At 45.0% G+C, this 27401-nt stretch overlaps 2 protein-coding genes across 2 annotated transcripts; one reads left to right on the top strand and one right to left on the bottom strand.

The window, feature by feature from the left end:
- Positions 1-177: 177 nt before the first annotated feature.
- ASH2L (ASH2 like, histone lysine methyltransferase complex subunit) lies at positions 178-15479 on the top strand. The gene is made up of 16 exons (XM_054018199.1): positions 178-309; positions 822-891; positions 3143-3288; positions 4998-5086; positions 5523-5617; positions 5865-5960; positions 6188-6283; positions 7427-7502; positions 10115-10208; positions 10733-10950; positions 11140-11307; positions 11917-12110; positions 12704-12796; positions 13301-13399; positions 13888-13947; positions 15250-15479. Exons 1-16 carry the CDS (start codon positions 188-190, stop codon positions 15355-15357), a joined length of 1824 nt encoding a protein of 607 aa, XP_053874174.1. The 5' UTR covers positions 178-187; the 3' UTR covers positions 15358-15479.
- A 412-nt stretch (positions 15480-15891) lies between these two features.
- Positions 15892-26929, bottom strand: STAR (steroidogenic acute regulatory protein). The gene is made up of 8 exons (XM_054018198.1): positions 26859-26929; positions 23293-23480; positions 21840-21953; positions 21324-21451; positions 21078-21236; positions 20095-20279; positions 18381-18474; positions 15892-18028 (listed from the first exon to the last, which is right to left on the bottom strand). The coding sequence occupies exons 2-8, from the start codon at positions 23354-23356 to the stop codon at positions 17912-17914; spliced, it is 861 nt and encodes a 286-aa protein (XP_053874173.1). The 5' UTR covers positions 23357-23480; positions 26859-26929; the 3' UTR covers positions 15892-17911.
- Positions 26930-27401: the final 472 nt, after the last annotated feature.

Here is a 27401-nt window from a genome sequence, read left to right as displayed (position 1 = left end):
GTATGACATCAGCATCGTGCTGGCATGATACCACGGCGAGGTCACGGCAAGCCCTGGTGATGTCACTGCGCTGCGGGACCCTGCCCCTCCGTGGTGGGGCCCAGCGCTGGCATCGCCCCTTTATGGAAGGGAAGGGAAATCTCGCGGGAGCCCAGGCGAGAGTTTGGCGCGACTGCGCGGGAGGAAGATGGCGGCAGCAACAACAACAGCAGCGGCGCCGACGCCGGAGGAAGGGGAGGTGGTGGGGGAGGCTGCGGCCGGGGACCCCCCGGGACCCCCTGAGCAGGGCGCCGGGGACTCCGAGACCGGGTGAGGCCGGTAGTGGATGGGGGCCCCCGGTTACCCCGAGGGGGAGGAGGCGGGGCGCTGCCCCCCTGGAGCGGGCCCCCCCCCCGTTACCCCGGTTACCCCGGGGGGGAGGAGGCGGGGCGCTGCCCCCCTGGAGCGGGCCCCCCCCCGTTACCCCGGTTACCCCGTGGGGGGGAGGAGGCGGGGCGCTGCCCCCCTGGAGCGGGCCCCCCCCCGTTACCCCGGTTACCCCGTGGGGGGGGAGGAGGCGGGGCGCTGCCCCCCTGGAGCGGGCCCCCCCCCGTTACGCTGGTTACCCCGTGGGGGGGAGGAGGCGGGGCGCTGCCCCCCTGGAGCGGGCCCCCCCCCGTTACCCTGGTTACCCCGGGGGGGGGAGGAGGCGGGGCGCTGCCCCCCTGGAGCGGGCCCCCCCCGTTACCCCGTGGGGGGGAGGAGGCGGGGCGCTGCCCCCCTGGAGCGGGCCCCCCCCGTTACCCCAGGGGCTTCTCACCCTCTCTCTCCTGTCCATGCAGGGGGGACACCAACCTGGTCGATGTCACCGCTGGCTTGGAGACCGAGTCCTCTAATGGGAAGGATCCCCTAGTACGTGAGTGCTGCTGTGCTGGGTCTCTGCAGGGCGGGGGGGGGCAGCTCCGTGGGGTGCCGGCACCAAGTCCCCCGCCGTTTGGGGGAATCCCTGCGGGACAGGGACCGTTGTTTCATGTGTTTGTGCAGCAGCTGGCACAAGGAGAGTCTGATCCCTGATGGACGCCTTTAGGCATTGCCACCTTACAAAGCAGGCGTAGCAGTGTGTTTCCTGTGGCACGGTGCTTGTGTGTATGCCCTGCAGCCTTGATCTGGCTCACTGTGCCAGAAAGCCTCTGTGTGTAACCTGTCAGACCATGCACATGGGTCACCTGTGCGCTGATACCTATGTGCTACATTAGACTTTTCCCTGAGCTGTTTTCATTAACCCCAGTGGGGTTGCCCCACGAATGAACTGAATCAATTGTATGTAAAGTACAAAATATTTCTGTCGGCTGGACATAGGCCTGGCAGGTTGGGGAGTCATTAACACCTAGCAAAGGAGTAAAATTATACAACTGGTGTAAGGTCTGGCCTACCAAAGGAAAATTTGTATGTGTTTTTCTGTGTGGTTGCTCAGAATAAGAATAGAGAACTTAGTACGTGCCTGTGCCTTGTCTGTAGATAGGGCCGTACCAAATTCACGATCCATTTTGGTCAATTTCACAGTCATAGAATTTAAAAATCATAAATTTCATTATTTTAGCTATTTAAATCTGAAATGTCATGGTGGTGTAATCGTAGGGGTCCTGACCCAAAAAGGAGTTCCAGCAGGTGGGGATGTCACAAGGTTATTGTGGGGGGGGGTTGCGGTCAGTACTGCTAACCTTGCTTCTGTGCTGCTGGTGGTGGCAGTGCTGCCTTCGGAGCTGGGCAGCCAGAGAGCAGTGGCTGCTGACTGGGAGCCAAGCTCTGAAGGCACCAGCCAGCAGCAGTGCAGAAGTAAGGATAGCATGGTATGGTATTGCCACTTTACCTCTGCTGCCTGCAGAGCTGGGCCCTCAGTCAGCAGCCGCCACGCTCCAGCCCACCCAGCTCTGAAAGCAGCAGCGCAGAAGTAAGGGTGGCAATACTGCGACTCCCCTAAAATAACCTTGTGACCCTCCTGCAACTCCCTTTTGGGTCAGGATCCCCAATTTGAGAAACACTGGTCTTCCCTGTGAAATCTGTATAGTATAGGGTAAAAGCACACAAAAGACCAGATTTCACGGTCCGTGGCGCGTTTTTCATGGTAGGGCCCTATCTATATTGTCCAATGTTGGCAGAGCCAGTGCAAAAAAATATTAAAAATGCCTGCAAACGTTTGTAGTGTAAATTTCCTCAGTGTGTGGCGCATTCTTATTTGGTAGCATCTTACAGTGTCTACCCAGATGTAAATGGATACACAAAGTGTCTGGTGGCAGAGAATCTTGCCCAATATATTTTCTCCAGTGGTCAAACCTAAAACTTGTTTTTTTAAATGTTCTTTTGATATTTAACAACAACAACAAAAGCTTAGTACACTTGGCCTGATTCACTTATTACTTTGGGAGGAAACTGTCATAAAGATGCTTGCAGAAAACTTTTTATATCTTTACTAGTATAATGGGCCTTTGTTCACTGATGATTAGCACAGGAGAAGGGGAAATATAATTAAAAATAGAAAATATTTTCCTTGAGGCATCAGTAAAATATTACTAGTTAGCTATCAGCGGCCTGGCAAAGCATGAAATGCCAGAGGCCTTGAAAGACTAAAGTTACATATTGGCTCGGGTACAGCTGGATTCAGACTAGCGATGGAATGAAAATGCTGGAACTGTGAACAATGTAAAGAAATTCAGACTGAAATTTCAAAACGCTACTTTTTAAAAGTCATTGCTGTATATGAAAAATTAAACATGTACTCCTTGACTCCAGAGAGAGAGATTTTTCTCATTTGGGCTTTTATTCACCTCTAAATCTCCCCTCCTTTAAATTACCATGCTATATTGCTCATCTATGCAAAAGCCAATTCCTGATTCAGCAGCTAAAATTGTAACCTGTTTCCATGGAGAAGATTGTGTGGCTGTCTCTGTTGTCTGAAGCCATCCAATAGTTAAACCCATTCACAGCAGAATTGTCCCTCAACTATTGGCATTTTGAAGAAATGAGGAGAAATCTTTTGATCCTTTTAATTTTAGCAATCTCTACAGGGGACTGTAATGAACAAAACGTGACTTGATTGACATGGGATTGTTCTTGGCGCTCTGTTTAATCAGGTCCAGACCTGTTAATGCTGCTATGATTGCAGGAAGGTGCTGGGGACAGTTCTGAAGTCTTGGACGCTCAAACGGGTTCAGTGGATGAAGAGAATGGGCGACAGCTTGGAGAGATAGAGCTGCAGTGCGGGATTTGTACAAAGTGGTTCACAGCGGACACCTTTGGCATTGATACTACGTATGTAATAACTCTCTTTAGTACTCTGCAGATAATCTGTTCTTTTCTTCATATCTCGGTACTTATGGCCCCCCAGCACCATAGTATTTTTGTATCTTCCAGAATTTACTCTAAATTCTATTAAACTTCTCTGTAAAATAGTGGTTTGTTTTTTAAGAACAAACTCCAACCCAGGAACGGTGTACTTGTTTGTGAAATGCTTCTGATTCCAGCTGAAGGAGGTCTCCAAAAAGCACAGTTAACTTAGAGCTAGGGTTGCTCAGGGCTAATTTTTGTATCAGTGCACTCACTAAAAATCAAGGAAATTCCCAGTTAAGACAAATATAACAACCATATGCACTCACAGATTCCAAAAAGTTAAAAAGCTCAGTGAAGCAGAGCTAAGGAAAATACATACAGTAGAACCTCAGAATTATGAACATCAGAGTTATGAACTGACCAGTCAACCACACACCTCATTTGGAACCAGAAATATGCAATCAGGCAGCAGAGACCAAAAAGAAAAAGCAAATACTGTACAGAACCGTGTTAAGTTATCCTTTTTTTAAGTAGTTTGTGGGGTTTTTTTTAAATGATATGGCGAGGAAACTGTTTCTGTACTTAATTTAAGATAGTTAAAAGCAGCATTTTTCTTCTGCAGTAAAGTTTAAAAGTTGTATTTAGTCAATGTTCAGTTGTAAACTTTTGAAAGAACAACCATAATGTTTTGTTAAGAGTTATGAACATTTCAGATTTATGAACAATCACTATTCTCAAGGTGTTCATAACTCTGGGGTTCTGCTGTATGTCATTACATGAGATTCTGAACGTTTTTCTTACATCACAAAGGTGATGGAGTGAAGAATTTTCTTTATTAAAAGATTCAGAACCTAAACTCAGTCAAATTCAATACATTTTGAAACAATGCTGCCAGGTAGAGGAAGTGCTAAATCTAAGTTTTGTTTTGTTTAAACAAAAATGGAAATATTTAGAATGTAAATTCCCTGGGGAAAAGACCTTGTCTTCCTATTTTGTTTGTGTAGAGTCTAGCACACTGAGAGCTATGTAAACAATAATAAAACAGTTTTACATAACACAAAGTGTTTATATTTTTCTTTCAGTTCAATGAAAAATCTTTGTTTGCATTTAGACATTTTCCTGCAGTATTTGGAGCCTTGGGCTACTGCATGAGACAAATGTGAAACTGACTTAAAAAGGGGTTGGGGGAGGGAGGAGAGAGTTGGCTAGTTTATATTTGCTGACTGAAGAGCAAAAAAGTAAAGGGACACTGAAATTGGAAAGTAAGTTCAATTGGATATTTGAGGTGTCTAAGGAATCTTCTTTTTAAAGGTAACTTTAATGTGTGTGAAATAAAAATTAGTTTTAAAATGGACTTGGTTAGTGTTTTATGGGGAAGTTTTCTATAGCTATAGATGTACCTTGGCTAATCCATGCTTCATTGTTAAAGGCCCCAGAGTTGCTTTCAGCTTACCTTGGTGGCCGAATTTCAGGACTGCTTCTTAAAACAGAAAAATGACATTTAGTCCACATTCACGTTTTCCAGAATTTAATAGTTTTCATTGTTGTTGACACTGAGTTACCAAATCTGATGAAAGCATCGGTGAATGTGCGTGTGGGAATTTTTTAATGAAGAAAGAGAGTAATCATTTTCTTTTTCTGGTGTAATGGAAAAGCTGTGGATAGAGTCAAATGATTTTGCTGTTTCACAGATCATGTCTGCCTTTCATGACCAACTACAGTTTCCATTGCAATGTCTGTCATCACAGCGGGAACACATACTTTCTAAGAAAACAAGCAAGTAAGTAAAAACAAACACTTACTGCAAAGGCTTGATTTTCTTTCCCTCTTTGAATCTTTGTTGGGGATGGAATGGTCCTGTGTGACCTTTGTCCTATAGCTGGTTAAAGTCTGTCTGTGGGTCTGGTGAAGATTTGCGGTGCTGATTGCAACACAACCTGCTGGAGGATGCCACTGTGCAAATGAATTTCTTAGGTTGGTAGAATTCTTGCCTTCAGCCAAGGTTCCTTTTTTTATGAGCACGTAACTCACTCTAGCATCCCCATTTCCAAAATTCAGGATATTGTAGATGTGAAGCCAACTAATGGAAGTTCATCTAAGCTTAGATCTGCTGTGTTCTTAGTATTTACCAACCTTATTGTTATATATAAATACACTTGACCTTCATCATCAAGGATGTAACTGTAGTTTTGGTATATTTTTGTTTTGTTTTTAAGATCTGAAGGAAATGTGCCTTAGTGCTCTGGCCAACTTGACGTGGCAGTCAAGGACACAAGATGAGCACCCAAAAACTATGTTCTCAAAAGACAAGGTACAGATATGATTAGACAGTTACATCTGAACGTGAGTTATGACTTGACAGAAAGGGAATTGCCTAGATCCACAAGTTCAGACAAAAATTGACAGTATGAGCTGTCAGTTTCACCAGCTCTGATAGGTCAATTATAATGTGTATGATCTGGAGTTGAAAGAGATGTTGGCTTAATAAAGTAATTTTAACTCTTATCATATAACTGTTTTAAGGCCTCATTTTATTAACTCTTTTTTTTTTTAAATAGGATATTATACCATTTATTGACAAGTACTGGGAGTGTATGACAACTAGACAGAGACCTGGAAAAATGACTTGGCCAAATAACATTGTAAAAACAATGGTAAGTAACAAAAAATTTAAATTTGCAGAGGATCTTTGTTAATGATCGAGCTGCTTTCTGATAGTCTTGTTTGATAATAATTAGAATTGAACTAGAAAAATAGTTCAGACATTAATACTGTCTCTGTGACTTCTTACTTTTGTGGTGTGTATCTACTGTAAATTTTACACAGTTATTCTTGGGCATGACTTGGTCTTCTGAAGGTGTTTCTAACTCCCATATTTCAGTGTAAAGAAAGGGATGTGTTCTTGGTGAAAGAGCATCCAGACCCAGGTAGTAAAGATCCAGAGGACGATTATCCAAAGTTTGGGCTACTAGATCAGGTACGTGATTGAGGCAGGGGGAAAGTTCTCCCTTCTGCACCATGGTTCTCATGACTCGATGTAACTAATATTAAGAGCATTTGGACTTCATATTGCATTGTCAAAGATTGTGGTACATGAATGTGCATTGAATGAAAGGTGTGTTTATAAACGTAACTATGAATATTTAAGTACACACATTTGGAATGTATGCATGTTGCCTGCTGTTTGACAATGTATTTACAATAAGAAACTGGAAACCCACCAGGAATTTAATTCCAGGGACCTAGTTAACTTTTCTGATACAGATTCCAATTGTTTGTCCTCTTTAGCACATTCTGTGCAGTTGTGCTGTGCTGCTGTTCCAACTCTGCTGGAGAAACATTCAAGTCGAAAGAATATGGGAATGTTGGGAGTTCCAGCTACCTGGCCAAACTCAGTTGAATGATTTGGCAATAATTCCGGAAAGGATGCGTGATAGTCTACTATTGTTGAGTGCTAATGCTTTATTTTCTAGTATGTGCAAGGGCTTTTAAAAGGTGTATCTGTTTTTATGGCCCTTGTTGCACTCTCTGATGGCATCAAAACTACCCATTCTTAATGCTGTTCTGGTAACGTTATGGTGTAACTGAAACAGAGTCCTGCCTTTAGCAGTGGAGACTATCCTGTTGTTCTCCTCATCCTTTTTGTTGTGACTCACTCAAAATGCATGCAGAAATCTTGCCTCCATTTTTAAAAGGCATGACCCTCAACCAGCATGTGTCTAGGATATAGGAAGGCTTAAAATCTCTACTAACTTATGCCTAGCTGTTTATATGACATACATGGTGCACAATCCCAGAGATTGGTAACTTCTGATGCTATGTGACTGTTTCTTAGCACAAATAAAAATGGCAAGAGCTTGACCCTGTGTAGTTTGGGTCCTTTTTTTAGAACTAGAAAAAACATAATCATCCCAGGGTATTAGATGTAAGACTTCTGCTCTGAACTTGTTGTTTTATGCCGTGCTGCTAAAGTTTCAGTAGCACTTCAATTCTTGGAAATCCTCAAGAGCAAAAACTTCTTGCTCAGACTTTGAACCAGACACACGCTCTCAGAACAAGTGGTAAGTACTAACCTGCCCATAAATCTGTAATATTGTTAAACTGAGTTTTTCTTTTTCAGGACCTTGCTAATATTGGTCCAGCATACGATAACCAGAAGCAGAGCAGTGCTGTATCTACTAGTGGAAGCTTAAATGGCAAGTTCTTTAATTTTACTAAAAGAAAATGTGCTAAATAGTTCACATTTTCTCAAAGTCCTACAGCTGAACACATTCTCTATTATATTAACTTTAACATTTACAGCTTAATAAAAATTAAACACCTATTAGCCTGTATGCAAATAGTCTCGTAACTGCTATTTCCAGAATTTATTGAGCCAATTTAAATCTGTCTTGTTTTTCTGTAGTGATATAAATTAGTCTTTACCCTATCACAAATGATCACACTTTTAGACAGCTGGTCATACCATAGTAGTACACGTGTGCTTGCAAGACAGCTGTTTTAAAAACTGATATCTTCACTGAAAACAAAGTTTGCCTTCCTCTTTCCCTGTCCAACCCCAAAATGTTGATTTTTAATTATGACAGAACATTATCCCGCGAACTTCCAATTTTCCTCATTCTGAGATTTCAAGAGCACTTGGGAAGCTTTATTCAATTATACATTTCCATGTAATGCTCACTTGCAGCTTAGTGTTCTCCCTCTTAGAGGAACGACCATGCTGATGGAGTAATCTCTTCAGCTCTGTCCATGCTATGAGCTAGAGGAGTGATCGCCCGCTTGCCAACATGTACTCGTGGCTGCAGCAGCATGGCTCAGCTGTCCACCGGGTTCAGGTGGGTTTGTATTCCACTGCTGCGTCCCATGTTGCCACGGCTACACAACTATTTATACCCACGCTAGCTCTCCTCCAGCTAGCGTGAGAATGTCTGCAAGCTGGGAGTCACTCCCCTTGCTCAAAGTGCAAACATAGCGTTCATGTGTGAGGCAAACGTTTTACTGGTACCTAATATAAACTATCCACAAAAAATGGCTGGTTGTGCATGGTGTTAAACCATTTTTCAGTAACCCTACAACCCTGCGTTATCTAGTGCCTAACCTGAAGTGGTTCTCTTAAAAAATCGTGCACCTGTCCATCATTGCAGATCTCTAAAGTGTATATTGTCTCCATTTCATGCACTGGTTATGTTTTCCTTTAGTCATTAAAATTTGACAAATACATGGTGCCACTTCTGTCCTTACAGGTGGAGCCTCTTTGGGAGGTGAATATTTACCTTTCAGCTTCTAAAACTTAAGTATTGTTGTGGTTTGGAAAAGCTTTTTGCTCAATTGTCTTAGAAGCTAAAGTGAATTAAAAATCTAAAGCGTGTCCTAAAAATGATTGCAGTAATATTTAATATGAAACAGTAATTCCAGTTTTTAATGTTTAGCAGTTAGAAGCTGTTAAATTGTCATATTCTGCCTCACATGACTGATACAAAGTGTCCCTTTCACTTTAATTTGTTCTCTCGTGTAGGATTCAATTTCAGTTACATTGTGAACTTCAGTTTAGTATCAAATAACTGGCTTCTGAAGAATTGGTGTATTAAACACAAGCCCAAAATTTACACTGTGCTATTGATCAGGTAAAATTCAGACATGCTGGGGTAGCTTTAGTTTTGCGATTTATAAATCTACTATGACAAACTACGGTGTTAGTAATCTGCAGTATAGGTACAAACAAGTGCAGTTTAGATCAGTTCATGTTTGTGCAGAATATGATATCCCTCCAAGGTCTCTATCCCTTACACTGCAACAGGTATGCTAATAATTTAAAAGCTTGCTACTTTTTTAGTTACAGTACACTACGCAGTTGTTAAAGGTGTTTTACTGCAGTACAGCAAAATTGTGTATTCTTTCATTTTTAGGTCGGTAATGTAAATAAGCTATATTTTTCCTCAGGGGGATGTGATGTATTTTATCACTTTAGATAATAATATATTCAATACAGGTTCAAAGTAATTTGGTTTATCAAATACATTAAAGGAATTAGACACTAATTTGGCATAATTCTGGTATTAGATGTTCAATGTTGTCTTACCCTGCAGTTTGATGAAGCTAGTGTTGAAGACATTATTATCATGAAATGCCTTGCTCTTAATATTTACATTGCAAAAAATAACAATTTTGGAAACACTGCAAAGGAACACCTTTTATTGCTTTTTATTTTCCCCATTTTGGTGTATTTCATTTTATATATTGAACTTAATGTTAAGTGCTTACTGCTGAAGCAGATATTATGTGTCAAAGTGTATCGCAAGCATATTGTAAATCATTGAGACAACTGACAGTCTGCTTAAAATGGGAAAAAGTTGACTTTGGGAGCGGGGTTACTTCTGCAAAAACAAATTAAATCCTTTGTTGTCCTTGTGTGTTTGGAACTTCCATGAAAGTGTCAACATTTTCTCTCAAACTAAATATACAAATGATACCATTTGAAAAGAAAACTATGAGCAAGTAAAGATTTATAATTCATGTAATAAAATTGTTGAGTTTCCTCCTGTTAAGTGAGTTTTGATAAACTGACTTTATTATCCACACATTTCTCTTAAAACTGATTAGAGACTGCAGATAAATTTTATCTTCCGCTAGATTAGTTTTCTCTGAATGGTATCAATGTCAAACTTCTATATAAAAGTTTGTTTTTTGTTTAATTAAGCCATTTGATAGTGACACACATGGAGTTTCTGCTCTCACAGATTCCCTGTATCACCAACAGTTGCATATAAAGCACTAGCTGATGTGGATTTGTGGTAATTTCTCTCCAAAGGGGGCATTCCAGCAGGAGGTAGTGGGAAAGGAAGAGGAGCAAAACGCAAACAGCAAGATGGAGGGACCACAGGAACAGCCAAGAAAACCAGAAGGTAAATGAAAGACACAGGCTAAATGAAGTAACTTAACAGTGGCAGATGGACAAAGTACAGGAAAATATAGGGAACACTCTTGTATCGGCCAGGGTTATGAGGATGGTCTTTCTTAACGGCAGAATAAGTGCCTCCCATCTTTGACGCAGTTCTGCACGTGCTATTTGGAAATTAAGAGGGTGCAACCTTGTTATAAACTTTAATCTCCCACAATTCAAACTAACATCTTGATATAATCTGTCCTCACACTAAACTGTAGACCATTATATAATACAAACTTCCTGTATGTGACTATACCTGTTTTAGAAACTGTCACTTTGAGCACCACTTAAGCTCGTCAGAGGTGGGATGCTGTAGTCATCTGCATGTCTTTGTAAAAGGCAGTGAAGGAGGAAGTATTGAAGGGTGGCTTTGCTTAAGGAAATGGTTAGAATGTTGTTCGTGTCTCTAGCAGTTTATGGGGGTGTGGTTCCTGGCAATTATGCTGAAGTAAATGCTAACATTTTCCCTTGTGCTTCTTCCAGTGACCCTTTGTTTTCTGCTCAGCGCCTGCCACCTCATGGTTACCCTCTGGAGCACCCTTTTAATAAAGATGGATATCGTTACATTCTGGCTGAGCCTGACCCCCATGCGCCTGACCCAGAGAAACTGGAGCTAGACTGTTGGGCAGGAAAACCTATTCCTGGAGATCTCTACAGAGCATGCCTATATGAACGAGTCCTCCTAGCATTGCATGACCGAGGTAAGCTGGATAGCCAGCTCCCCATATGAGGGATCTTCTCTGTAACCTCACTGTCTCAATTAGTAAAGCTTCAAAACATAATTGTGCTGGGAAACAGACATAGATATTAAATTGAGCATCGCAACCTTTGATCAGTTCACTCACCCGCTTGTTAATCACAAATTGCATCTGTCTTTCTAACTACTTTAGCACCTCAGCTAAAGATCTCTGATGACAGACTGACCGTTATCGGAGAGAAAGGATACTCCATGGTACGAGCCTCGCATGGGGTGCGGAAGGGAGACTGGTACTTTGAGATATCTGTGGATGAGATGCCTCCAGACACAGCTGCCAGACTTGGCTGGTCGCAGCCACTAGGTAAAGTAATTGCTGAAGACCCCTTAAGAAAGCAAAGCTGCTTGCTCCGGTTTTCATTCCCTGCATTTTGGGTAGCTCAGATCACTCAATAATAAGCCCCAGTACTAACTCTAGAGAGGAAATCGATGTTGATTGGTTCTGGAAGTGCTAGAACCCTTAAGTGTATTTTTCTGAGAATGATTGGAGCAGGACTGCTGCAAACCCTTTGGAATATTGTGTAGTGAGTCATAGTGCCCGAGTGCCTAGTTTTCTGCTTGAGTACAGATTAGTCCTGCAGACTGTTGGCTTCACTGTTGCTTGCTTGGCCTCGCTAATCACTTTAGGGTTTATTAACTCTTTCTAGTCCAGTTCAACAGTCCGTGCCATAGTTTTAAGAGCCAACAGCAGGTGTGTCATGAATATTTATGAAGTAAATATTTTCAGTATTAAGTGGAAAACTTTGCACTGAAACACACAGAAATATGTAGCCTGGAAGGAAAAATCCCCGTTTCATGTACAATTAGATGTTAGTGCCTGGTAAACCTAGCTGCTTTTAGAAACAGTACATTCATGCAAGGTCCTGAAGAAAAGGATCTCATGCTTCCTGGTCTGACATCTGGTTTTCTACAGGGAACCTGCAGGCTCCCCTAGGCTATGACAAGTTCAGTTACTCCTGGCGCAGCAAGAAAGGAACAAAGTTTCATCAGTCCATAGGCAAACACTATTCAGCTGGCTATGGGCAAGGAGATGTACTGGGTTTTTATATCAGTCTTCCTGAAGATACAGAGACAGCAAAGTCATTGCCTGATACCTATAAAGATAAGGTAAGCTGGATTCCTCTAGGCTGTGCCTAGCTGGTCTCAATTTGTTTAACCATACCAGACCTTGGCTATGATAAACAGGGCTCCACACTTGAAGATGTAGTAGCCCAGGCTCTGTGATGAACTGGAGTCCCTCTAACTGAATGGGAGGCAAATAATGATTTGTTAACTCTTACCACTGACTAAGGAAGTAGCATGGTGTGATGGTCTAGAGGGCTAGTCTTAAAAGCCCCAAATGCCTTATGTAAACAACAGTCCTTACCTGAATTCCAGACACTACAAGCGAGGGTCAGATGAGCAAGAGACAGGAAGAGCGGGACTACCTCCCGGTTATTCAGTAAGGCACATCCATGTCTTGGTTCCGTGAATGTGCCAATCAATAGAAATGCTGCAGATGGGACTAGTTCAGAATTCTGATTCCATACTTAATGGAGCCTCGTTTGTCATTGGTGACCAGACATTGATATATCTGGGTCTCCAGTCATTAGGGGCTTGTGTACTAACCAGTCCTATCGCATCTGGTTACCATTAACTATATTACAAAAAGTAATGGTGTGAATGTCTTGCAGCCTGGCTCTGTTGCTTACCTTTTTTAGGCTTTGATCAAGTTCAAAAGTTACTTGTATTTTGAAGAGAAGGATTTTGTGGATAAAGCAGAGAAGAGCCTAAAGCAAACTCCTGGAAGCCAAGTAAGTTGGATGTCAGGAGTGGGGTGGAAACTTGAGACCAGACACTTTAGAAATCCATAGAGAACGCTAGAGCACCACAAATCTATTGAACAGGTTCACTCTACATTCCTTTATAGATTTTCACTTAAGATTCTTGGTGTTCATTTATTTGAATCTTATCACACCCTTTTACAAGGATGTCAAGTTGGATGGTCTCTGTTAGGCTTATACAGACTTGACTAAGCAAGTAATGCAGCTTGGGTTACACCTTCTTTGACCTGTAATAAAACACTGCAGCTAGTTACATTTTGTGGAATGCAAGACTTTAAAGACTGACTTATTTTTCAGTTACAAATGCACGAGGCATCTTGCAAAATGAAGTAGAGAGATAGTTGCTAACAGAGCATAAAGCCTAAGTCAACAAATTGGGGGATGGGGAATGAGAGGAGGGTGGCTACAAATAATGTAGGGCTAGTCAGTAAAGCATGAACGCGCCTTGATTCAGTTACTGTTTCTGTTTTGCAGATAATCTTCTATAAAAATGGTGTCAGCCAAGGAGTTGCCTTTAAAGAGATTTTTGAAGGCGTTTATTTCCCTGCCATTTCTTTGTATAAGGGCTGCACGGTAAGTACATACTGAGGCAAACGTACAGCTGGTGGTGCTTGGGGGACAGGACGTGTGTTATTTGTGTTGGGATAGTGCAGAGGTGGAGCAGAACCCCATTGCACTAGTCAATGTGCAACCACAACACAAAGGGTCCCTGCCAGCATACCATCTAAATGTGCAGTGGGGGAGGAGTCTAACAGAACTAAGCTTATTCCAATGATGTGGGCCTAGTGCTTTCTGAGTACTCTTGCAATAGCTCATCTGCCTACTGTGGGCTGCAAGTAGATGTATAAAGAGACTCCACTTGAAGCTACTCTTAACTTTAGTTCTGTTGTATCACTAGTCTCCATAAAGCTGAGGCAAAGCTCTTACCTGTGGTGGATGAGATCATAGCTTTCCATGTCACCTAAAACCACCCAGCCTGTTAAATGCTGAGTGAGCAATTTCCCGTGCTTTGTGTCATGCATGTCCATCTGATGCGAAATAGATCTACTTCCCTGTCACAGGTTTCAGTAAACTTTGGACCGTACTTCAAATACCCTCCAAGAGACATCACTTACCGCCCCGTAAGTACTAGTTCATAACTACATTCGCTTTTTCTTGTATCTCCATTCTATCAACAAAAGAAAGTTCAAGATTGAGTGGACCACTCAGTTGTCACTTGGTTCTCTTTTGGAGGGTGGCAAGGAGAACCTAATCTGACTGTATAAAGAGGCATTAATAGTAACTTTGTTAGGACAGCTGCCTTGCCAAGGTGTGTGTTTGAGCAACATTTTGAGGGGAAAAATAGACTAGGTTTTAAAAGTCCAAAAGCACCATCTTGGCAGGATCTGTCAAGTACCTCAAGCTAACTATTTCCCTGTAGTTTACATGTGCAACTTTAGACTATGTTTTTATCCCATGATGTGCTTGAAGTGCAGTTCCTAAAGCAAGGCACTCTTTACCTCCAATATATTTACCAGAAGTAAAATTAGGGGGGAAAATCTCAAATCAAGTGGCAGTCTTAATCTTTCCCATTACCCTGTATTGCAGACTCTTGCTTCTGACTCTATTGAGAGCAAGTTAGAAAAATTCAAAGAAGGATTGGACATTTGTTTGGCTAACAAACATGAATTACTTACTGTTTGAACTGGAGTATATCTTTCAAAAAACATGCTTAGAGGCCACATTATCCCACATCTGCCTCCAGTCCCTTATATTGAAACATCTAGACTAAACTGGCCTAGGAATTGCCAGACTGGATCAGACCTATGTCTTCAAATATTAAGGTTGCATCTAAAAATATTGGGGAGGGTAGAAAGAAGCATTTTGCCTCTGAAGCATCGCCTTAGACTACGTCAACTCCAGTGTTCCATCTGTGAACGTATGACCCCAGTCACAAATGGAAGTTATTGCATCAGGTATTCCTTGAACTTTCCTTTGTCCACCAGCTCTCTACTTTGAAAAGGGCGTACGCTTGCCAACCATATTGTGTGGTGGGGGATTTAAGTGTTTTTTTTTCTAATAAATCATCTTAAGAGTTCCTTAGACCAATTCCTTAACAGGTATTAAAATAGAGGGATGAGCTAGATTAGAGTGGATGAAAGCCCTGTATGTGCATTTCATTGCTTAGTGTAAGACTCTGGTAGTTTAAGGATTATTGCCTTTTCCATAGGGTATATTCTAGCAGAAAACATTCCTTGAAGGCAGTTTTGCCCATTGCTATATACACGAAGACTTGTGTGACAGAAGTAAGGTGACTTTATACTGAAGTTAACCCATTTCCCATCAGAGAAGTGATAGAAAACAGCACAGTGCCAAGCTGTGCTCTGCACCCCAAGTAATTAAAGCAGGACTGCTGTAACCTCTCCTCTTCCCCTTCCCAACAGATGAGCGACATGGGCTGGGGTGCTGTTGTAGAGCACACATTGGCAGATGTCTTGTATCATGTGGAGACAGAAGTTGATGGAAGACGAAGCCCACCGTGGGAGCCCTAGAGGAGATGCTGTATATACGGATATCTTAAACACTGGACAAACATGGTTTATTTCTAGAGAATTGCAACATCAGTTTCTGAACCATCACTACTTTGTAAAGAATAAACCACGCTCAGCTGCTACCTAACTGGCAGGTATTTATAGAGGGTTGAGGGCTTGGGTTATTGGTGGTGTTAGGTGTACACTATATTTTAAAAACCCAACCTCCGCCACCAGGCCAGTGACTTGTTACATGTATTGTGCTACTCAGTGGTGTCTTCTGGAGTTTTCAGCTAACTGTATTTTTAACAAGTTACTGGAATGAGTATTTGATCATATCACAACTTCATTTAATATCTAGCTTAGTCACCGCACCAGGAGTGGGCAATAGCCATACAGCCCTGCTTCATCATACATTTCGGTTGAGCAGTTGTAGCCAAATACCTTAACACAGGTTAGTATAAGCAGCTGTGTTGAAGGATTTTTAAAACTGTAAACAGCTTCCATACAAAAGGGATCTTGCTGTACCCAAAGTACTATGTAAAACTGAAGTTAGGGGGGAGAGATTGTGATTTTTATATTAACTGGCAACCAGTTTAAAATAAAACCTTTCCCCAAACTTGTTAGAGCTTTTGTCTGTTTCATGGCTAAAGTCTTAAGAGCCTTGATCTGGCACACCACCTACGCTAGGGAAGTTTGTGATGTGCTCTTAGCTTGACCCCCCTTTCTCCAGGCATTGTAGGAAACAGTGCAACATCCTTGTCCTGTGTAGGAGTCAGAGTGTAAATGCATACTGCAGGGGCTATTCACTAGCACTGTGACCACCTGATGTAAGTTAAGGTTTGACTTGGAGAGACCAACAGCTGTAAGCTACTTTTCAGGCCAAAATAAAAGGTTTATTTTGTTGTGAGTAGGTGTAGAGAGCGCAAGCAGAATTAAGATTAAATTCCAGGGGCCAGGCTTTTAAGCATACTATCTTGTACAGCCTCAACAATTTAGATAAGTTACTAAACCACTACCTTATCCTGGAGGAGTATGTCTCTAATCACAGTGGTTTGTCTCTTTGCCACACAGCAGTTGTCTTACAATATATGTTCTGCTACAAGTCTTCTTCCCACTCACAGGTTTCTTACAGATAACACTACTAAGAATGGAGAGTAAGGATTTTTATGAAGCTGTTATATTTGCACTCTATGGTCTGGATAAAGAGAGCTAGGCAAGAATTTTAATTTTTCAGCTATATATTTTAACAGCATCTATACATCACATTGGATTATTTAAACTACATCAGTACATTAGGCTACTACAGAATTACATTGCAAATATTTTAGTGTTCTGCATAGCAACAGTCTTATCTCAGCAGGGCACAGGAAGTGGTTGGTTCTAGAGAAGCCAATTATTGCTTTATACTACAAGGTAAGACAAGCATTGTTTAAGATTTCCCTAGTGGATAAGGAACCCCCACCCACTAAAATAAACTTGTTTAGAGCTCCATGGTCACTGAGAATAAATATTAAATAGTCCATTATGCATGTCTATACAAGAAAATAAATACCTGCAAACTGGCTTTATAAATTAACTTCCTACAGCTGAATTCCACTGAGTGCAGAACTAATGCTGGTGTATTGGGTTCTTAGGTAAAAGTGTAAGCTTACAAAGATGCACTGTCCTACTCTAACTGTATAAAGTGTCTTATGAGAAATCAAGTCAGCCACTATCCAGCCTATTAAAAAACAAGACAAGTTACACAGCCCCCTCTGAAAGGGGGGGGAAATAAGTACATGCTGACTGCCTCAAATACTGTGATCCAGTTGTATTCAACAGAGCAGGCTACTTAGTTACTTTGCTGCTCTTTTCAGTCAGCAAAGAATGTAACTTACATTAGCACATTTAAATGAAACCGAAAGCTATCTTGGTATAAATTGGCAGATCTCCCTTTGCACTAACAATTCAATAATAGGATCTGCCCAGGAATTGATTTTGGGATATTGCAAGATACCAAACCTGTAACTCACTTCTGATCTTAAGGCTAAAGAGTGTTCCTGTACAGCAAAGTACCTATGAGAGAAATAGAAAAGTGGAAGCTGAGGGTTAAGCTGGAGCTCTCGCTGAGTGTTCTACTCTGTGCCTTGAAGTCAAGGCCCCTGTTTGATCAGAAGTAGTTTTGCTGTGAAACTATCAAAAGCTGTTGCAGAGCACACAGCCAGCAACACTGAATCCTCCTATGTGTAATCACACAGAGCAGTAGCCTTTTCAGTCAGTCACTTAAACATACCTTCTGGGGGATTTTGAAGTGGTTGCCTACACCAACAGATCTGATATGTTCAGCTAAGAAGGGAGCCCAGTGGGGTGGTGGTTGGAGGCCTAAGTGCCCATTGTTGAACTCAATGTGGCATTAAAAACCTGAACCCATTCGTTTACCCAAAAAAAGCCCCAAAGCATGTCTCAGATAACACACTACACGGGATAATCACCTCTGAGGCGAAATCTAAACCTCAGGTAGGCTTCTGGCTGTCCCTGAAGATGCAAATGCCACCGAAAGTTAATAGTTCTTTAGGGTGCAGCAACGACTGCTTCAGCAGCTGACAGCAATTGGAGTGGCTGTGGTAGCCAAACGCTTGCGGAGGTGGTTGGCAAAGTCTACCTGGGTCTGGGAGAGTACTTGGTTGATTATCGTCTTAGGCAGCCAGCCCTGAAAAAGAAGGAGTGTGTTAAAGTGGAGGTATTTCCTGGGCCTAAGGAGTAGGAGGTTGGAGGGAGCCAACCTTGCACCTTAGGTTGCAATGAGATTGGCCAGTGGGTTTGGATAAAACATGAACCACTTATTTCTGGTTGGAAAGAGCTGGACTTTCCAGTGAAGATGAGATAGTTTTCACCTGACCCACAGTGGGAATTACTTCAATCAGGAGAATTTCATTTCAAGAAGTTAAACAGCTGCTCGTAATTTCTTAACCTTAGACAATGTTCAACCACCCCCTTCCTAAGGAGTCTGCCTGAGAGGACTCATTTATACTGTTTGAATGCAGTTCACCGTGTGCACTTACCTTTAGGTCAATGCTGAGTAGCCAGGTTAACTTGGTCTGCGAAGGATTTTCAGCCAGTGGACGGAGAACCATACAGGTGGGACCGTTCTCAGCTCTGGAGAAGGGCAGGAAAACATTGCATTAGGAAACCAGGGACAATGATTTACCATCCAAATGTGTGTGTCTTCTGTACAGTCCGTTTTAAAGGCAGGAGGGTGGCAATACCTCACCTCTCAGGCCAAGAGGTGCTACATACACTACTCTCAGGCTGGAGTTTGCTACAGAGCACCAGAAGATGCTTCTAGGGAGAGGCTGCAGCATGCTCCCAGCAGCCAGAAGTTTCCCATGGCACAGTCACTGCTATTCAGGTAGTGGCTTTGTTCCAGTGGGACTTGGCCAGTAGTCTTTCTGCTGATTTAAGTCTCTCTAGCCCTTGACCCCAATTTTTTTTAAATTCAGGTTAAATAAGGGACTTTGAAGAATAGATCTGCTTAACACAGGTGTAAAGTCAGTACTGCAATGAGTGCATGTGCAAAGCCTGGCTGCTAGGCTGAGAGTGGAGGGACGAGCTGCTACTACCACCATGCTATTCACTAGTGGGGGTGCAGCCCACGCTCCTTCCTGGCGTTAAATTTAAAAATTGCTCAACTATAGTTTCCTATGGAGTGGAGAAATAAGGGTGCATTTACTAGACACCTGGTGGGAGAGGAGGGAGGGCCAGTACCAGTCAAAAGGGAGCAGGGGCTGGGGAAGTTTAGAGTCCTGCCTATTTTACACCTTTGAATCTTTCTTGGTAATGGGAATGAGATAACAGATCAATTCCCTGCCACAGTGGCACCTCCATCTTGGCTGCTGAAGACTGAAATGCTGTAGGGGCTTTGAGCTTAGTAAAGGGACATCTAGGTGAAATTTAATGGCATGTACTATGCAGAAGGTCAGACTAGATGATCTAATAGTCTCTTCTGGCTTTAAACTCCACAAAGTGAAGAGCCTCCTGTTCCGTGGCATTTAAGGCCAGGAGCTCCCAGGAGATGGTCTGTAGTACATAGGAGGGCAGGCTAGAGCATCACCTAGATACCTGTACAGTAGAACCCTGTTTAGCTGGTTTAAGTGGGATAAACCAGAGAATGGGAAAATGCAGTGCTATCTAGTGCCCATAAGAGAGATTGCCAACTTCTAGCCCTTGAGTCTTGGTTGGTTGGTGAATGCCAAGAGCCAGTTAAGGGAGGACTGGAGAAACAGGATGTTATAGGCTACAGGATTTCAGTCTTTGGGGAGAAATTGAGATATGACCACTGCCCAAGGCCCAGCGATGGCAGGGAATTGCTAATGGGACAAGATAACAGCTCAAGCAAGCTTGAAATGTATAAAATAGGCAGGACTCTAAACTTTAACATACTCACCAGTTTTACAGCCCTCTTCCCAAACTAGGCTGGTAACAGGAGACTCTGTACTTCAGTACATCAGCAGCTCCCAGAGCTGGCAGACGTACATGGGCTAGTTCCGCTCAAGCTGTTACTTCCAACGTGGCCTCTTGGGTTAGCCACTCCCCTACAGTCCCACCAGACCCCCAGCTCTGGACTCAGACAGCTGCAGCCACACTGCTGTGTGCACCCAAGCTGGGAATGGCGCCTCCCACACGCTGTGCAGATGTCCCCTTTCCTGGCTGTCCAACTACTGCTGCTACTTTGGCTCAAGGTTGGTAAAGCAAGATAACAGTCGGAGGGCTCCGTACCTTATAAATCCCTTCTGTTCTGGCATCGCTCCGTAGTTTGTGGCCATCCCTGCCAGGACACATGTAGAGCCCCGTCTTCTAGAACACCGCACGCTGACAAAGTCCCGTGGCCCCACCACATTGCCAGGCGTGGCCGCAGCAGTCTCATGGGTGATCACGGTGTCTTTCCCAATCTTCTGGAGAATCTGGACAGTGACAGTTACACAACGTTAAGCAAAGCCAGCATAACATGGCTGGTTACACAACCGTTCTATTTAATAGCCCAGGGGTTGTGGTGTATGTCTCTCGGTTACTGTGTCTGTGCCACACTTATCCCTAGGACTCCCTGTACTAGGAATCTTGCAATGCATTTAATAAAATTCTGTGCCTTCCTCTCCCCAGCCCCAGCCTGCTGTGTCTACCTCATTGGCGCCGTAGTCCCGCGACACTGAGGGGGGCTGTGTTACAGATGAGGGGAATGGATTTCGGTATTCGACGGTAACGTACACGGTGCTCTAGGAGCAGGCTGTGCTGTGTGGGAGAACGTTTAACCTAGTGTGAGATGTGGCTATCAGGCAGGCAGCAGGCCAGCTCTGTTACCGCTTCAGTGTATACACTACACACGCCCACTTGCAGTAAGATTCCCTAACCTCCACCTGGAAACACAGGCTGCTCAGATAAAGAAATGGATTTCTACCCTTTGCTGACACCTTGTGGCTATTGCCAAACAAGCTCCACATCAGCTGCAAAGCAGAGCCCAGATAACGGCCGAAGCTTGGAGCTGGCGCTCAAAGGCTGGAACGCCCTTCGGCCCAGTTGTATTTACCCCTTTGGGCACATTAGACGTTTCTCTCTTTAAAATATATAGTAGAAAAACCCTTTAGTTTACTGCTTAATCATAAAGGCCCCTCTTCAGCAAAGCATGTACTTAAGTCCTTGGCTGAATCGGGGCCAAAGCAAGCAGTCCTCCCTCTTCGGAGGACGAATGCAGTTGAGTCTCTCACCTTGATTTCCTTGATGCTTGGATTCCAGTCTCCCATCTGCTCCATTCTTTCCACCAACTCATCATACACAGAGTTCAAGGGCTGGTCCACAACCACCTCCAGCCGGAATACCTTCCCAACGTCTGGGAGCATCTTGCTCAGCACTTTGTCCCCATTCCCCTAAAGGAAGCCCCGAAGAGTTAGTATTCCCAGTAGGTTCAGTTAAGAAAGGACAAGTTAGAAACCACCACAAGTCAGAAATCCTACCGCTATGGTCTCAGTTTTCCAGCCATCCTGGTCCCCGAGGATGCTGAGCGATTTCTGGAGGGCTTCCTCTCCCTGTTTAATGTAGGACATCTCCACTTCACTGAAGGGCTTCTCCTCCAACCTGGAGCCTGAAAGGGGTTGGAGTAGAGGGTTTTACTGGGGCATTTATGCAGTGCTGTTTGCAGCTCTATTCTCTCAATGAATGTCCATTGCATTGCATTCCATAGGACAGAATAACTTAGCTGAACTAAGTAACCTTTCCAGTCCGGCACCAGTGCTGGTGGGCTTAGGAGTGATGCTGGTTTCCTGCTATCTTTCTGTGTTTATATTTTGCAGAATAGGCTGTGCATGTCTATGCATCAGCAGGTTTGAGTCTATATCACAGCTGCAGCCTCTTAAAGGACCTGAGCCCCAATCCTGCTCCTACGGGAACCAGGTGCAAGACTATCAGGCTTGAATGGTGCGGGATCACCCCCTTTGCTTGTCATTGTACATTTGGCAGACTATGGTACTTACTGAGTAAGGAGCTCCTCCTGCGAACTTGGTTGATCCATTTACTGGGACCAGGGCCAGCAAAGGCGAGTTTATTCAGTTCCTGGCTGATGGCAACAGCCGCCTGCCTTCTCAAGCCTTGAAATGAGAGGGTCAGATTGAAATGAAAAGAGCTACGAACTTCACAGTTTACTTTTCAAGCTTCACTGTTTGTGACCCTGCCTGAAGCTAAAGCTGTTCCTGGCCAATTTCCTCCCATCAGGCCCACGCTGATTTTTTCTTTTAATTTTATTTACCTTCCATCATCACCGGCTCTGTCAGTACATCTACAGAAACAGGGTTTATCATCATCCACACACGCTTGAAGCAGCAACATGTGTATACAGCAGCTACATTTGGTTTGCTTTGGATTTCTGCAAGAGTGGTGCTCTTTTAAAAAAAATCCATTTAGGCCCTTCCCCAGAGTAACAACTGTATTTGGAGACCAGATGTGGAGCCTAGGATGTGCAAAACACGGGGAACGGGGACTAGCCACATCCCGGGGGTGGCTTAGAATCCAGCAGTTCACAACATCGGAAAATTCACCTGGCACTGAGACTAGAAGCTGTTTTAGAAACTCTACCTATGCTCCTACTTTTCCAATTATACAGCATGCTGGGATTGGAGAGCTGTGCACACCAGTATGTGCAACACCACACCAAACAGAAGGGAGGCAGACTTCTTCCAAACCTGCAGAATGCCTTTTGCCAAAGGAATGGTCTTTGGCATAAACCTGGTGCGATGTGTAATCTAGACCTCAACCTGCTTCCTAGTCCAGCAGAAACCGAGATAGCCAGAAGTCAAGAAGAGTCTGTTGGAAGTTTCTCTCTCTCTCTCTCTCTCTCTCCAGCAGTTTGGAAAAGAGAGCAGATTCCTAGCAATTGGAGTGGATAATCTAAGTCCTTTCCATGTGAGCTCTTCAAGGCAGGGAGCATGTTTTATCTGTACATTTATGGCACTATAAACAATAGCCTCCCTGGAAACACAGACTGTTCTGTGTTCAGAAACAGGCATACCTTTCCCCATCCAGCTAGAAAGAGTCTCCTGGCAACAAAAAGGGGAGAGGAACAGATTTTAAGGCCAGCTGGGACCACTGGGGACATGGGACAGACCTTTAACTCCAAGGGAACAATGACAATTTACACCAGCTGAGGGTGTGAGCTGCGTAACACACAGCAGAGAATGCCCCAGTGATCCCTGCTGGCAAACAGGGCATAGAGCAGGGGTGCCTCTAGTTGCTCAGTGTTTGGGGCAATCAGGGGTTGCAGAGTACCCGTAATAGAAATAAACATCACTGCTAAGGAGCAGGAAACGAGGTACTTTGAATCTGACAGTCAAATTCACAGCAATGGGGCCTTCAAGCCACACACCACCACCCCGCCCCAGCCCAGCTCCTGAGGCAGCTGCTGCCCCAGTGACAGCTGCACGTCCCCCTCACCGGTCATGTTGCGCAGATGCCTGTAGGAGATCCCGGCACACAGTTTGAAAGTTGCTGGCAGCATTTTTCTTTTCTGGTCTCAGCTCAGTCTTCCAGCGTCAGTGTCTCCGGGGCTGCCTCTGCTGGACTAGTGTTTCTCTGCTGCAGCTCTCCCCACTCGCAGCCTTAAATACTCCAGCTGAAGGATGCTGGTTAGTCAGCAGAGAGATAAGAAAAGACATCACTTACCCAGGCCTGCTGGGGGCCAAGGCCAAAACCTTCTCATGCATCTGTCATGTGGGCAGCGTTACAAGAGGCAAAGCTGATTAAGGGAACAAGCCTATCCTCCCTTGGCTACATTAACCCTCTGCAGCCAACCAGACGTTCTCTCTCCAGAGCGACGGCTGAGCACAGTTAGACGGACCTAGTCCCAAAGCAAAGGCCGCCAGCAGGCCAGTGCTTGGAGTTCTTGCTGAACTATAATACCGATTCCCAGGCATGTAGCCTAGCGCCACCCGAATGCAGGTGTCCAGCACAGACTGAGAGCGGCTATCTCCCATGCGGTGATAGACATGGTCACCACAGCTTAGACTGCAGTTCGCCCCAGGCGTGGGGTGTTTTTCTCCCCCATGATTGGACAGCTAGGCCCCAGAGACTGCCATCCATTGCCCTGGATCAGTGCAGCAGGTCACAGGGAAGGGCACTGGATGGCTCACGGGGTCGGCAATGAAACCTGCCTTCACCTAGGACAGGGTTCCCCTTTGGAGAGGTGCTCACAGGCACTGGCTGGCTATTGTAGAGGGGCCCGGGAGTGCCAGGCTAGGGTAACTGAATGGAGCACCGGCGCTTTAAGGAACGAGTTGCATGGATTTGCAAACACAGATCTAGTTGTAACAGGCAGGGCTGGTGGACATGTCCTTTAACTTAGAAAACATGATCTTTAAGGGGGGAGGGGAGAGGGAGAGACGCAGCCTCAGGAAGCCAGTGGAGTCAGTAGCCTTGGGCAGAGCATTAGGAAAATAGAGACCCTGCGTGCTGCTCGGCCCCGGGACAGCCGCATGCACCCCTTACAAGGGGCATATCCCATGAGGGGGGCTGGTCTGGCAGCGCGGCCCCCTGCGGATTCAGTCTGGATGCTGGGCATGAAAGGATCCAGCCTCTGGAGCGTGAACAGGAGCAGACCTGGCTGAGGAAAGACGCCGCTGGGGGAAGGGGAGGTGCTGTATAGGCAGCAGTCCCACCTGTGTGAGCGAGGATGGGGGAAGTCGGTTGGAACTATGGCGTGGGGCTACACAGGCATCTCTGAGCAGAGGGCTGCCCCATTATGTACATCCTTGCACCCTCAGAAGCCCCTCACCTGCCCCCCCCCAGTGCCTTGAGTGGTCTGAACTCAGCCGCCCCCCAGAGCCTCCTGGGAGTGAACAAAACCATTGGCTTTGGGGGAGGGGAACTCCGCACCCCCACCACCCCTTAGGGGCATCACTGACCAAACCTGGCCCTGAGGGTGTCAGCATGCCCCCATCTGAAGCTGGTCGGGATGGAAGGAGGGAATCTACACAGCCACCTAATACAGCTTCCTTGCACAGCGAGTTTTAGGAACAGATCTCTCCCCCCACGCCTACCCCAGGAGCCTGGGCAGATGGGCATTCTCCCGGCACATCGGGGGCAGGGGGACACAATCTGCCCCTCGAGCTGGAGAAGGCTGTCTGGCTCCTGGCTCATCCACTCCCCAGGGCACGGTGCAGGATTCGAACCCTACGGGACATGTACTAACTGAAGCAACCTTAATGAACAGCAGCAGCACTTGGCTTTTATGTGCTCTTTCATCCATAGAGCTCGAAGAGAGGTCAGTACCATCAGCCCATTTTACAGAGGGGGAAACTGAGGCACATGGGGGGACATGCTCAACAATCCAATGGCTGGGAGATGAATCACTGAGGGTGATTAACCATGGGAACAATTTGCCAAGGGGCGTGGTGGATTCTCCATCCCTGACCATAGAGATCTGCTCTAGGGATGATTTTGGGGAGGGTCTCCAGCCTGTGGTTACACTGGAGGCCTGACTAGCTGATCACAGTGGTCCCGTCTGGCCTGGGAATCTCTGAATGTACCAGGTGACCTGGCAGGGCAGGGGACAGAGCCCAGGTCTCCCCATAGGCACTGCTCTGCAGTGCAGTACAGATGCAGTCAGCCGAGGGAAGGGGAAGTCCCCCTACACTGAGGTTTTCAAAAAGCATGTATTTGCCGGGCCAATATCTCCTTCAGAGGTTGGATTATCTCCCAGCAGGGTGGGCAAACTGACAGCGAAACGATAACACTCAAGGATGGGATGACATTTCCCAGATGAGTTACAGCCAGAGAGACAAAGGCTCAGAAGAGCCAGTGAATCACCAGCTGCTTCCTTTGACGTCAGCGTTCGTACCCTTGTGCGGGGAGCCTGACCTTCCACTTGATGTTGCAAGAATGGAGGGGGCATGAGGGCAGCCCCCTCTGCGCCATTAACCCCACAGTCCGGCCTCAAAGCCAACATAGAGGGGCTGGGGGTGGGGGGGGGCATGGCCAGGGCACTGGGCTGGGACTCAGGAAAACTGGGCTCTGTTCCCCAGACCTGCCAGGCAACTCCCCCATTTTCCCTCCGACCCTTTGTCTTGCGAGCTCTCTGAGGCAGGGACGGTCTCCAATTATGATCCCGTGCAGCACCCAACATGGGGTCCCAGCCGCTACATGCTACCATAATACAAACAACTGCTACTACTGAGAGCAAGAACATGCATGTCACCTGCCAGCAGCCTCCAGTTCCTCGACCCGACACAACTCGAGCTGCTGGGCCGTAACAGGTTCCACCCAGGGCAGCATCACAGCTTGGATGCCTGCAGCTGGCCCAGGCGTGAGCGTAGGCCTCGGGCAAGGGTAAAGTCAGGGGCCAGTTCCACACGTGGGAAACGTTTCTCTCTGGCAGATCAATTTAAAAACCAAGCAGCTGCTGTGGGACGCTGCTCGGGCCGTGGAATGGGCTCAGGGGAGATGGGCAAGTGGGCAGGTGAATTTCAGACACAGCCATAGGGCTATCATGTCACCAATTCACCCACCCCTCCCAGCAGAGTGTGTGACTAGCTACCTCCACCCCCATCCTCACCCTGGCTAGCATGCACTTCCCCCTCTCTAAATCATGCTGTGATTGTGTGCCTGAAGGCCACTGCAAAGAAACAAACAAACAGCCTTTTCTGTCATGCTAGATAAGAGATATCGAGCATTTAAGTGAGTAATAAAATCAATTAGCTGGAGCTGCCTGGTAGGATTAGGATAAAGTGTTTTAATACAGACAGATAAACTATCAGTCCTGGCTGCAAATTACACAAGCAACAACTGAAGCACAGCCTGGAGCTGGTTTTCCTCACAACATGGGTCCATTACAGTCCCCGCACCACGCTCAGCTCCAATCAAACATCTCTGAGCAAAAAGGTTTGGGGTGAAAAGTGGCTTTTCAAACAATAGGGATATTTCTGTATGTTTTCCACTCCCCCTCTCCCGCATACAGAGAAAAGGGTCTTTTTCTCTTTCAGAGTATTTGCACAGAAAAGACTCACCATGTTGTGATGCAGCCACAGAGCAGAAAGGTTCCAGGTCTGAGCATGGTGTTCTGAGGGGGACGGAGATCTATACGTACAGTGACCAGATAAAGTCAGCAACAGTCCCTAGAAGGAAAAAAACAGTATGTAAGAAGGTCACATTTCACTCAGGAAGAGTTTTTTCCTCCTATCCCAAATATTGAAGACTCACCTCGGATGTATTGCTTGGCTGGTTCTTTGTTTTGTTTAGAGCGGGTAGAAACACGCAGGGGGAAAAGTGCAATTTTTTGGTGAAAATTAAGATTTTTATTTTTTAATTAAAAAAAAAAAAAAGTTTCCAGACAGCTCTTTTAATGCCAGCTCTTTGCTGGAATTCGCAGCTCCGCTGACAACACAGGCACGGGAGCAAAAGCTGGAATGAAGGGATGGATCCCTCAATAAATTGCCCTGTTCTGTTCAGTCCCTCTGATACATCTGGCATCTGTCACTGTCAGAAGACAGGATCCTGGACTAGATGGACCATTGGTCTGACCCAGTAGGGCCGCTCTTATGTTCTCTGCC

The sequence above is a fragment of the Malaclemys terrapin genome, chromosome 2 (genome assembly GCF_027887155.1).
Source record: "Malaclemys terrapin pileata isolate rMalTer1 chromosome 2, rMalTer1.hap1, whole genome shotgun sequence".
Classification (NCBI taxonomy): domain Eukaryota; kingdom Metazoa; phylum Chordata; order Testudines; family Emydidae; genus Malaclemys; species Malaclemys terrapin.
The sequence above is the reverse complement of the archived record's forward strand: the minus strand, read 5'-3'. Positions and strand labels throughout refer to the sequence as shown.

Coding starts and splice junctions, on each gene's coding strand:
- ASH2L (XM_054018199.1), top strand. CDS start 188: ATGGCGGCAGCAACAACAACAGCAGCGGCGCCGACGCCGGAGGAAGGG. Junction 10,951..11,139: donor CCTAGCATTGCATGACCGAG/GTAAGCTGGATA, acceptor TAACTACTTTAG/CACCTCAGCTAAAGATCTCT. Junction 12,111..12,703: donor CTGATACCTATAAAGATAAG/GTAAGCTGGATT, acceptor TACCTTTTTTAG/GCTTTGATCAAGTTCAAAAG.
- STAR (XM_054018198.1), bottom strand. CDS start 23,356: ATGCTGCCAGCAACTTTCAAACTGTGTGCCGGGATCTCCTACAGGCAT. Junction 21,237..21,323: donor GGAAAACTGAGACCATAGCG/GTAGGATTTCTG, acceptor GGCTTCCTTTAG/GGGAATGGGGACAAAGTGCT. Junction 18,475..20,094: donor GAACAGAAGGGATTTATAAG/GTACGGAGCCCT, acceptor GCCCTTCTCCAG/AGCTGAGAACGGTCCCACCT.